General features: G+C 47.6%; 1 protein-coding gene across 1 annotated transcript in view; it reads right to left on the bottom strand.

Annotated features, from left to right (window-relative positions):
• The window catches only part of bahd1 (bromo adjacent homology domain containing 1), a 127,180-nt gene that overhangs the window by 26,488 nt on the left and 89,286 nt on the right, over positions 1 to 11,406 (bottom strand). Inside the window, exon 6 of the mRNA XM_068038182.1 lies at positions 6,414 to 6,493. Coding sequence (XP_067894283.1) covers positions 6,414 to 6,493 — 80 coding nt within the window. The remainder of the gene's footprint in view (positions 1 to 6,413; positions 6,494 to 11,406) is intronic.

Below are 11,406 nucleotides of genomic sequence, written 5' to 3'. Positions count from 1 at the left end.
AGAGGGGGGGAGAGAGACAGACAGAGGGGGGGAGAGAGACAGACAGAGGGGGGGAGAGAGACTGACAGAGGGGGGGAGAGAGACAGACAGAGGGGGGGAGAGAGACAGACAGAGGGGGGGAGAGAGACAGACAGAGGGGGGGAGAGAGACAGACAGAGGGGGGGAGAGAGACAGACAGAGGGGGGGAGAGAGACAGACAGAGGGGGGGAGAGAGACAGACAGAGGGGGGGAGAGAGACAGACAGAGGGGGGGAGAGAGACAGACAGAGGGGGGGAGAGAGACAGACAGAGGGGGGGAGAGAGACAGACAGAGGGGGGGAGAGAGACAGACAGAGGGGGGGAGAGAGACAGACAGAGGGGGGGAGAGAGACAGACAGAGGGGGGGAGAGAGACAGACAGAGGGGGGGAGAGAGACAGACAGAGGGGGGGAGAGAGACAGACAGAGGGGGGGAGAGAGACAGACAGAGGGGGGGAGAGAGACAGACAGAGGGGGGGAGAGAGACAGACAGAGGGGGGGAGAGAGACAGACAGAGGGGGGGAGAGAGACAGACAGAGGGGGGGAGAGAGAGACAGACAGAGGGGGGGGAGAGAGACAGACAGACAGAGGGGGGGGAGAGAGACAGACAGACAGAGGGGGGGGAGAGAGACAGACAGACAGAGGGGGGGGAGAGAGACAGACAGACAGAGGGGGGGGGGAGAGAGACAGACAGACAGAGGGGGGGAGAGAGACAGACAGACAGAGGGGGGGAGAGAGACAGACAGACAGGGGGGGGGAGAGAGACAGACAGACAGAGGGGGGGGAGAGAGACAGACAGACAGAGGGGGGGGAGAGAGACAGACAGACAGAGGGGGGGGAGAGAGACAGACAGACAGAGGGGGGGAGAGAGACAGACAGACAGAGGGGGGGAGAGAGACAGACAGACAGAAGGGGGGAGAGAGACAGACAGACAGAAGGGGGGAGAGAGACAGACAGACAGAAGGGGGAGAGAGACAGACAGACAGAAGGGGGAGAGAGACAGACAGACAGAGGGGGGAGAGAGACAGACAGAGGGGGGAAGAGAGAGACAGACAGACAGACAGAGGGGGGAAGAGAGAGAGAGACAGACAGACAGAGGGGGGAAGAGAGAGAGACAGACAGACAGAGGGGGGAGAGAGACAGACAGACAGAGGGGGGAGAGAGACAGACAGATAGAGGGGGGAGAGAGACAGACAGATAGAGGGGGGAGAGAGACAGACAGATAGAGGGGGGAGAGAGACAGACAGATAGAGGGGGGGAGAGAGACAGACAGATAGAGGGGGGAGAGAGACAGACAGATAGAGGGGGGAGAGAGACAGACAGATAGAGGGGGGAGAGAGACAGACAGATAGAGGGGGGAGAGAGACAGACAGATAGAGGGGGGAGAGAGACAGACAGATAGAGGGGGGAGAGAGACAGACAGATAGAGGGGGGAGAGAGACAGACAGATAGAGGGGGGAGAGAGACAGACAGATAGAGGGGGGAGAGAGACAGACAGATAGAGGGGGGAGAGAGACAGACAGATAGAGGGGGGAGAGAGACAGACAGATAGAGGGGGGAGAGAGACAGACAGATAGAGGGGGGAGAGAGACAGACAGATAGAGGGGGGAGAGAGACAGACAGATAGAGGGGGGAGAGAGACAGACAGAGGGAGACACAGATAGAGAGAGAGAGAGAAAGAGACAGACAGAGAGACAGGGAGAGAGAGAGAATATTCCAGAAAGAATCCGGAGAGAGCTGAAGTGTCTTAAGTTAATGCGGGGCGACAGAGTAACCCCAGTAAAAGCATGGCCAATATGGAGGGGCATGATTCAGGGCTGGGTACAAAATTGGAAGAATTTTGTGTGTCTTTTGAGAAACTGGCAAGGCAGCTAAAATGGCCAGCTGATACCTGGTCTCTTTAATACAAAGCAAACTAATCTGAAAAGCCCATGAGGTTTATTCCTTGTTGCCAGATGAGAGCTCATCAAATTATGAACTGACTAAAATGCTATCCTCAAGGCAGATGAATTAGTACCCGAAGCCTATCGCCAGAAGTTTGGAACCCTCAAAAAGCAAGCCAAATCAAACTTATCTGGAGTTTGAAAGAAGTAAACAACTGGCTTTTGACCAGTGGCTGAGGGCTTTAAAAACACAGCTCAGCTTTGAGACACAGAGAAATAATCCTGATAGAGGAATTTAAAAACTCTCCCACTCTCAAAATCCTACGTAGAGGAGCAGCGGGTCCAGAGAGCTCAGCAAGCGGCCGTTCTGGCCGATGAGTTTGCTTTAATTTATAATTCAGTTTCCCAGGGGAGAACCTTTCCTAATCACCTCCACAAATCCAAAAAGGGCAAAGGGTGGGAAGGTGATCTCCGTCCAGGCAGTCCTGGGAAAGAAAGGAAAGCAAGAGACACAGGGGGCACTCCTCCAGCCAAAAAGGAAGGTGCTGTGAGCAAGAGCGAGACCTGGAGACCTGTGTGCTTCCATTGTAATAAGGCAGGGCATTTAAAAGCTGACTGCTGAAAACTAAAGGGAAAACCTGTAGGGTTAATCAGGGCACACCCGCTCAATGGCGACGGGACCCTGATGGAAAACACAGGGCAAGCTGTGGTTTTAACTACAGTAAGAGTGCAACTCAGGAAGCTTACTACAGCCAATGCAGGAAAAGTTAATAGGATTCCTGAAGGTTATCAGGGTTTTGTGCCTGAAGGGAAAGTAACCCCATACTCCTCGAGTGGGGCAAGGAAGTCCATAATTATTTCGGACACAGGGGCCACTCGATCCCTTTTACTGGGAAAAGGCCTGACCTTTCCCCCAGAGAGTGCAGTGAACACCAGAATGGTGGTGAATGGTATTGGAGGGCAGTGTATGCCTGTACCTGTACACCAGGTGCACCTGGAATGCGACCTAGTTTCGGGACCTGTGACGATAGGGATTGTCCCTAGTTTGCCTGTGGACAGGGTTGACTTCCTAGGTAATAATCTGGCGGAGGTGAAGGTGGTAGCCCACCCCCCCCCCCACAGTAGTGAAAGAAAGACCACAGGAGGTCACAGAGACAGGGCTGTGGCAGGAGATGGTCCCCTGCAGTTTCCCTGAATGTATAGTGGATGAGGACTTGATCAAACCAGCTCCGCCAGAGGAGACTGCACTGGTACTGCAGGCAAATGACCATGAGATCTGCCTGCCTAAGACTTTCCTTGGAAAGTTAGGAGACCCAGGGAATGAATTAAATGGATTTTCCCTAGCTGAGGCTCAGTGCCGACCAAGTATTGCGAGAGTTAGCACAGGCTGTCCAGTCTGAAAGTGAAGCAGAGTGAGTCCCTGACTGCTACTATTTAATGAATGAGATACTGATGAGGAAATGGAGTTCTCCTCACAGACCTGAAGGCAAGGAGTGGACAGTAGTTCACCAGTTAGTGATGCCACAGAAGTACCAGGGAGAAATATTAAGAAGGGCCCACAAGACTACGGTGGCTGTACATGCTGGTGTACAGAAGACCAAAGACCGCATAAGGCAGCAGTTTGACTGGCCAAATCTCCACAAAGATGTGGTGGAGTACTGCAGGAGCTGCCACATGTGCCAAGTTGAGGGGAAACCCCAACCTACAGTGAAACCTGCACCCGCAAGTCCTGTACTGGTGCTAGGAGGACCCTCCAGCAGAGGGTTGGTGAACTGTAAGGGACCCCCACCGAGAACAAAAGGGAACAGGGAGGCACACGGCTGGCAACAGGTTAGAAAGAGAAGGGGAAAAAGTGATCAAGAGGGCAGGTTAAAGGAAGTTCGGGAGGAATCCTGGATGAAAACCCCTACTGTCCAGTTAGCCAACCTCGAAAAATGTGAAAAGTTAGACTCCACATCCTCCTATGTATACGCAGACACTAGTAGCACCCCACCTAACATAGTTGCTAACAGCATTTATAGGAACCTGCAGAGATAAAGAGAGACTTCGAGGGGCACAAAAACCATTAGGGTGATGCCTCACCTAGTCAAAGTGTCACAGGAATGTGCAGTCAAGTCTGCACAAATACCTGCAGGTAGAAGTGTCCCAGAGAACAAAGGGGGGGGATTAACAAAGAATCCGCCCCAGAGTCAGATGAAAAGGGAACCAGCCAATGCCCGGATGTCAAAAGTCTTTGCATGAGTCAGAGTTCAGGATAGACCCGCCCACTACTGAGAAAAAAAAACACGAGGAAATCAAAGCAGCACTGGCACCCAGAAAAGACCATTTTAATAAGCTTTAAGATTGATGAATGAATGGAAATGAATGAGAGAAATGCATTGTTTTTCTTTCTGTATCTTATATTTCTCTCAAACCTTGTAATGAAATGTGCCTTTTTTTTTTCCAAATCACATTTCATTCCCCTGGGTGTGGAGGAGTCAGGCAAGGCCCCCACCTGCCAAGAATGAGACACATATTTCACCACATGAACATTAAAACTTAAAATTGTGGCTGGGAAGAAAAGAGGGTCTATAAGGAATTGCCCAGCCCCTGACTAGAAAGACATTTGCATGCTAGCAGATGGTGTTGGAACAAGGACTCCAATACACTCCAATTGCTTCCCCAATACACAGAAGACGTGGTCAGACCAGTTTAGTCACAAGACTAACTGACTGTTGGGAGTTTTTTTGAATTTGAACTTGCTGACAGAAAGAAACTGAGAAAGCTGTTCGCTCCTGGACTGGAAATGACCTCTCTCCTGTCTGCTCTCATCTTGCTCTCACCAGTTTTGGAAACCACTGAAGACATATGAACCCCAAGAGAGAAAAGTCTCCCACGGTGAACAAGTTTTATGAAGAATACTGGGTCCCAATGAAAAGCAAGACTACCTACAATCAAGGACCCCACAGTGACCTCGAAGCACAGTAAAAAAAAACTCTTCAGGGAATGCCTCAAACCCCTCCATTTTATTTTTCTTCTGCTCTTTTCCGTCCCTAGTTGCATGTGTGTATCGCGTGTGCATGCTAGTGTGAGCTCATCGCATATCCGTAGGCGTTCAGTATTAGAGTTTAAGGTTTAACAAATTTCATTATTCTTCTTTAAACCCAAGAAAACCTGGTGTGCTCATTTCTTTGCCTTATAATTAGAAAGCTGTGAACAAGGATTCACCAAGGGGGAGCCCAAAACACTGCATTTAAAAATTAAACCCTGTTACAATAAGACCAGGTGAAGACAGTAAAAGACTCCTAGATACCTTTCTCACATGGTCATAACATTAGTACTCCAGTACGTTTCTGCAGGACATCACCATTCGGCCAAGGTATCTGTCAGTACGCTCAACCCTGGTCCATGGTCATCTGGATCTAAACAGGCTGCTGTGGAATGACTAGTGCAGCTCATCATGTCCTAATGATGAATATGTTTCACTCTCTGCAGAGGGGGAGGGGAGGGAAAGGCCAGTTCCTATTCTGTACTTGAAGTAAACAGATTTCATTTTGTTCGCCCTGTAAAGCCAGGGTCGTCTTCAAACCATATATAGAACTCTTTACGGGTGGCCCTCAGACTGAAATACTTGTCTTGCTTTAACTCGCATCGGTACCTGGCTTCATCCTGAATTGTCTGTGGCTACTGCGAGCCAAGAAACTATCCCTTCCTAAGCAGCTCCAGCCTCAGTTCCCAATGATGATATCCTTTAGATCACCATACTGTAAAACCTAGTGGCAGAACGAGACTGTAACTTGCCCAAGGGAGCCACTTGACTCTAAGCTGTAGGAAAGATAAAACGGGTTGCTCAGTTTGGTAGCACTCTCATTTCCACCCCCCCAACCCCACCCCCAAAATCAAAAGTTCAAGTTCTACTCCACAAAGTGCAGCTTTAGTGGTGGCATTCTTCAGGTAGGCATCGAATTGGTGCTCTATCACCTTGTTCTGATTCAGACTGGCTGGCACTATTTAGCAGCAGGGTGTTCTCCCAGTGCCCAAGAACAGCAACACTAAAATTAGATCAACAGGTCAACTGTTGCATTGCCATTTCTGGGATCCTGGGCACACTCAAATTGATTGCTGCCTTGGCCCACAGCACTTCACAATTCATCAGATGTGAAGTATTTCAAGATGTGATCACGCGCACTTCGAAAGTGCAAAATCTTCTTTTTACATCACTAAACACAGGTTAAACATACAACCTCTTGCGTTCTATCTCACTGTTACATTACACATCAAATAGTCACAATAGCTTGAAAAAAATGCCCCAATGTCTATTGAAAGCCAAGATAATGCTGAATACACACACACATATACACACGCAAGAGACAGGGGCTGGTGAAAGGCTAATACAGCAAGAGGCAGAGGGCAGGAAGAGATAGGAGCAGGGCAACAGGCCAGTACAGGGCAGCAGAGGCACAGAGCAAGAGGCAGAGACAGAGGATTTAGAAGTGAATGCCTACAGGCTCTGTAGGGAAGGTTGCTGATGCTCACCTCACAGTGAATGCTGGGATTTCTGCCTCCCTGGATGTGCTCAGGCCTGTAGTACCAGTAAAGGCTCATCATGAGTTCCCCTACAGGAAGAAAGCAATACTTTAGTGAGTGTGGGCTCAGGACCCAATAACCACTCAAACTTGCACAATGCTCTTAGCAACTTCAGCTGTTTCCAGAGAATCACTGGGCTTCTCTGCAATTAGCTGGACTGGTCTGGATGGGTACAGCGGCGTACTGGTCTACGTTACTGGACTTATGATCCAAAGAACGAGTTTAAATTCCACCGTGACAATGAGAATTTGAAGTCAGTTTTTAAAAGTGACCAGAAAGCGATCGGTTCGCCATAAAAACCCAAATGGTTCACTAATGTCCTTTACATAAAGAAACTTGCGGCCACTACTCGGTCGGGCCTGTATGCAACTCCAGATCCACACCAATGTGGATGACTCTTAACTGCCCTTTAAAATGGCCTAGAAAGCCATTCAGTTGTATCAAACCTCTATCCTGCAACAGTTCACGGTGGCTGTCCACCACCACCTTATCAGGGAAATGATAAACGTTGGCCTTACCAGTGATGCCCATTTGCAGAGAATGAATTTTAAAAAAATAGAAAACAAATGCAATCCATTTCAATTAGAAGCCACGCTAATCAAGGCAAAAAGCATCCATACAATCACAATTGCAGAAGCAGAATTTCTGAAATCTTGGTGTTTTATAACTATTCCATACAGCACTGATACTCCAGGAACCTTTGCTAGGAAGATTAGCAATAATATAGCACAATGTGAGGTTTATATGGTGAGAAGGGGTTGAATGGAGGTCGTCACCCAGGTGTTGATAGAGAGGGGCACCCAGATGCTGATAGAGAGTCCACGACCATATGGGGGGGCAGAAGGAGGGTGAAACTAGCTGCAGCAACTGTCAACAGCCATCTGCAACTTTACAAAGGTCAAGTAGTTGAACACCATTTAGTCAAAATAAAAACACAAGATCTGTAATTCATTTAACTTGGGAGGTCAGCCGGAATCATTCCCCATTCTCTCAGTTTTAACTCGAGACGGTAGCTTGCACTACAAATCATTTAAAAAGTACATTATTTTTATAAGAAAGCTCAGTTTTCTTCCCAGTTATTGTCATGACAATATTGGGCTTAGGATACAGAGGGCAATGTTTTCAGCGTTTTGTTCCGTGTACTGATGCAAATTACTTTATTGTGCTTATGTAAACTGTAAAACAGCGTGGAGGAACTAGTTAGTGAAACTAGCAGACAAAAAAAGCACTCAAAAATAGACGACAATCTGAAGAACACAAAATGTGGCAAATGGTTGAAGTGGAAGGACTAACTTCAGAAGTAGTGAAGATATTAGGAAGTAGTCTGGGGCTGTCTCATCACTCCTAATGACACCAGGTCACTTTCTACACCTTACAGAGACACAAGTCATCCTGTGAACCATGGGGGAGGAGAAGATTTTGAAGAAAAGATTGCAGGAAATGTTAAAATACTGTTAATTGACAAAGATGTCCCCACCCAGGGCTCTCACTGCAAAACAGGATACAGCAATTGCCCGAGGTCCTCCAATTGATTTATTCTGATCCATTCCTCTGCACAGATAAGGCTAAAGAACCAGCTATTATGAGCTACTGGAAAAGTGGAGAAAGATCAAGGAGATCGATCTCACATAGTTCAGGAGTGAGAGGAAAAAATATGTGAAGATTTCCAGCCTTTTTATTCGTTCCTGGGATGTGGGCATCGCTGACTAGGCCAGCATTTATTACCCATCTCTAATTGCCCTTGAGAAGGTGGTGGTGAGCTGCCTGCTTGAATTGCTGCAGTCGATGTGGGGTCGGTATACCTACAGTGCTGTTAGGAAGGGAGTTCCAGGATTTTGACCCAGCAACAGTGAAGGAACGGCGATATAGTTCCAAGTCAGGATGGTCTGGGGCTTGGTAGGGAATTTCAGGTGGTGGCATTCCCATGCATCTGCTGCCCTTGGCCTTCCAGGTGGTAGAGGTCGCCGGTTTGGAAGGCGCTGTATGAGCAGCCTCGGTGCATTGCTGCAGTGCATGTTGTACATGGTGCAAACTGCTACCACTGTGCGTCGGTGGTTAAGGGAGTGCATGTTGAAGGGAGTGGATGGGGTGCCAATCAAGCAGGTTACTTTGTCCTGGATGGTGTCGAGCTTCTCGAGTGTTGTTGGAGCTGCACCCATCCAGGCAAGTGGAGAGCATTCCATCACACTCCTGACTTATGCCTTGTAGATGGTGGACAGGCTTTGGGGAGTCAGGTGGTGAGTTACTCGCTGCAGGATTCCTAGCCTCTAACCTGATCTTGGAGCCACAGTATTTACATGGCTACTCCAGTTCAGTTTCTGGGCAATAGCACCCCCAGGATGTTAACAGTGGGGGATTCAGCGATTGTAGCGCCATAGAATGTCATGGGGAGATGGTTAGATTCTCTCTTGTTGAGATAGTCATTGCTTGGCACTTGCGTGGCGCGAATGTTACTTGTGCCTTTAATTTAATGAAATATCCCAAGATGCTTCACAGGAACATAATCAGACATGAAATGACATCAAGCCACAGGAAGCGACATTAAAACACATGACCAGAGGCTTGGTAAAAATGATATTAAAAGGCAGGTCTTAAGGAGAGGGAGGTAGAAAGCTCAGAATTTAGATGGAAAAAGGCCCACCTGCCAATAGTGAGGTGAAGAGAGTAGAAGACGCACAAGGGAACAGAATTGGAGTAGTAGAGATCTTTTGAGGGTTGTAGGGCTGGAGGAGGTTAGAGATAGGAAGGGGCAAGTCCATAGAGAGATTTGAAAACAAGGATTAGAATTTTAAAATTGAGGCAATACCAGACCAGAAGCAAGTGCACGCCAGAGAGTATAGTGGTGATGGACTTGGTACAAGTTACATAAAAAAAATAGAAGACCACATATATGGCCTCTCGAGCCTGCTCCGCCATTCAATATGATCAAGGTTGATGTTCTCCCTCAACTCCACTGTCCTGCCCGCTTCCCATATCCCTTTAATTCCGAGAGATCAAAAATCCATCTATCTCAGCCTTCAATATATTCAATGATGGAGCATCCACAATTCTGTGGTAGACAATTCCAAAGATTCACAACTCTGAGTGAAGAAATTTCTCCTCATCTCAGTCCTAAGTGATCAACCCCTTATCCTGAGACTGTTCTCGTGTTCTAGATTTCCCAGTCAAAGGAAAGAACCTGTCTACTTGTCAAGCCCCTTCAGTGTATTGTATGTTTCAATGAGATCACCTCATTCCTCTAAACTCCAGAGTGCATAAGCCCAATTTACTCAGCTTATCATAGGACAACCCTCTCATCCCAGGAACCAATCTAGTGAACCTTCGCTGTATCATCTCTAAGGAAAGTATATCCTCCGAGATATGGAGACCAAAACTGTGCACAATACTCCAGGTGTGCTCTCACCAAAGCCCTATACAACTGTAGCAAGACCTCCTTCTCCTTGCAATGAAGGAGAACATGCCATTTGCCTTCCTAATTGTTTGCTGTACCTGCATGCTAACTTCCTGTGTTCCTTATATGAGTACACCCAAGTCTCTCTGAACATCAACATTTACAAGTTTCACACCTTTTAAAAAAAATTCTGCTTCCTAATCTTACTACCAATCTGAATAACCTCACACTTCCCCATATTATACTCCATTTGAGTTAGGATAGGTTTATGCAGGGTGGAAGATGGGATGCTGACCAGGATGGCATTGAAATAGTTGATTCCGGAGATAACAAACAAGGATGAGAGTTTCAGGAGCAAATGGGCTGAAACTGAGCAGAGTTGCTGATATCATGGAAATGGAAGGAGGTAATCTTGGTGATGGAGCAGACAAAGTCAGAAACTCATCTTAGGAAGCGACAAACAATCTAATTCAGCCGAGACAGTGGCCAGGGAGGGAATGGAGTTGCTGGCAGGGACCAAAGACAATGGCTTTAGATTTTCCCATTATTTAATTGGAAGAATTAGAAACATAGAAAATAGGAGGAGTAGGCCATTCAGCCCTTCGAGCCTGCTCCGCCATTCATTAGGATCATGGCTGATCATCCAACTCAGTAGCCTGTTCCCGCTTTCACCCCATACCCTTTGATCCCTTTAGACCCAACAGCTATATCTAACTCCTTCTTGAAAACATACAATGTTTTGGCCTCAACTGCTTTCTGTGGTAGCGAATTCCACAGGCTCACCACTCTGAGTGAAGAAATTTCTCCTCATCTCAGTCCTGAATGGTTTATCCCATATCCTTAGACTATGACCCCTGGTTCTGGACTCCCCCGCCATCGGGAACATCCTTCCTGCATCTACCCTGTCAAGTCCTGTTAGAATTTTATAGGTTTCTATGAGATCCCCCCTCACTCTTCTGAACTCCAGCAAATATAATCCTAACCAACTCAATCTCTCCTCACACGCCAGTCCCGCCATCCCAGTCTGGTAAACCTTCGCTGCACTCCCTCTATAGCAAGAACATCCTTCCTCAGATAAGGAGACCAAAACTGCACACAATGTTCCAGGTGTGTCCTCACCAAGGCCCTGCATAATTGCAGCAAGACATCCCCGCTCCTGTACACGAATCCTCTCGCTATGAAGGCCAACATACCATTTGCCTTTTTTTAACTGTGTTGCACCTGCATGCGTACGTTCAGCGACTGGTTTACAAGAACACCCAGGTCTCGCTGCATATTCCCCTCTCTCAGTTTATAGCCTTTCAGATAATAAATCTGCCTTCCTGTTTTTGCTCCCAAAGTGGATAACCTCACATTTATCCACATTATACTGCATCTGCCACTCACTCAACTTGTCCAAATCATTCTGAAGCCTCTTTGCATCCTCCTCACAACTCACCCTCCCACCCAGTTTTGTGTCATATGCAAATTTGGAGGTATTAAATTTAGTTCCCTCATATAAATCGTTAATATATATTGTGAATAGCTGAGGTCCTAGCAGCGATCCCTGCG

This window comes from Heterodontus francisci, chromosome 9, assembly GCF_036365525.1.
Source record: "Heterodontus francisci isolate sHetFra1 chromosome 9, sHetFra1.hap1, whole genome shotgun sequence".
Classification (NCBI taxonomy): domain Eukaryota; kingdom Metazoa; phylum Chordata; class Chondrichthyes; order Heterodontiformes; family Heterodontidae; genus Heterodontus; species Heterodontus francisci.
The sequence above is the reverse complement of the archived record's forward strand: the minus strand, read 5'-3'. Positions and strand labels throughout refer to the sequence as shown.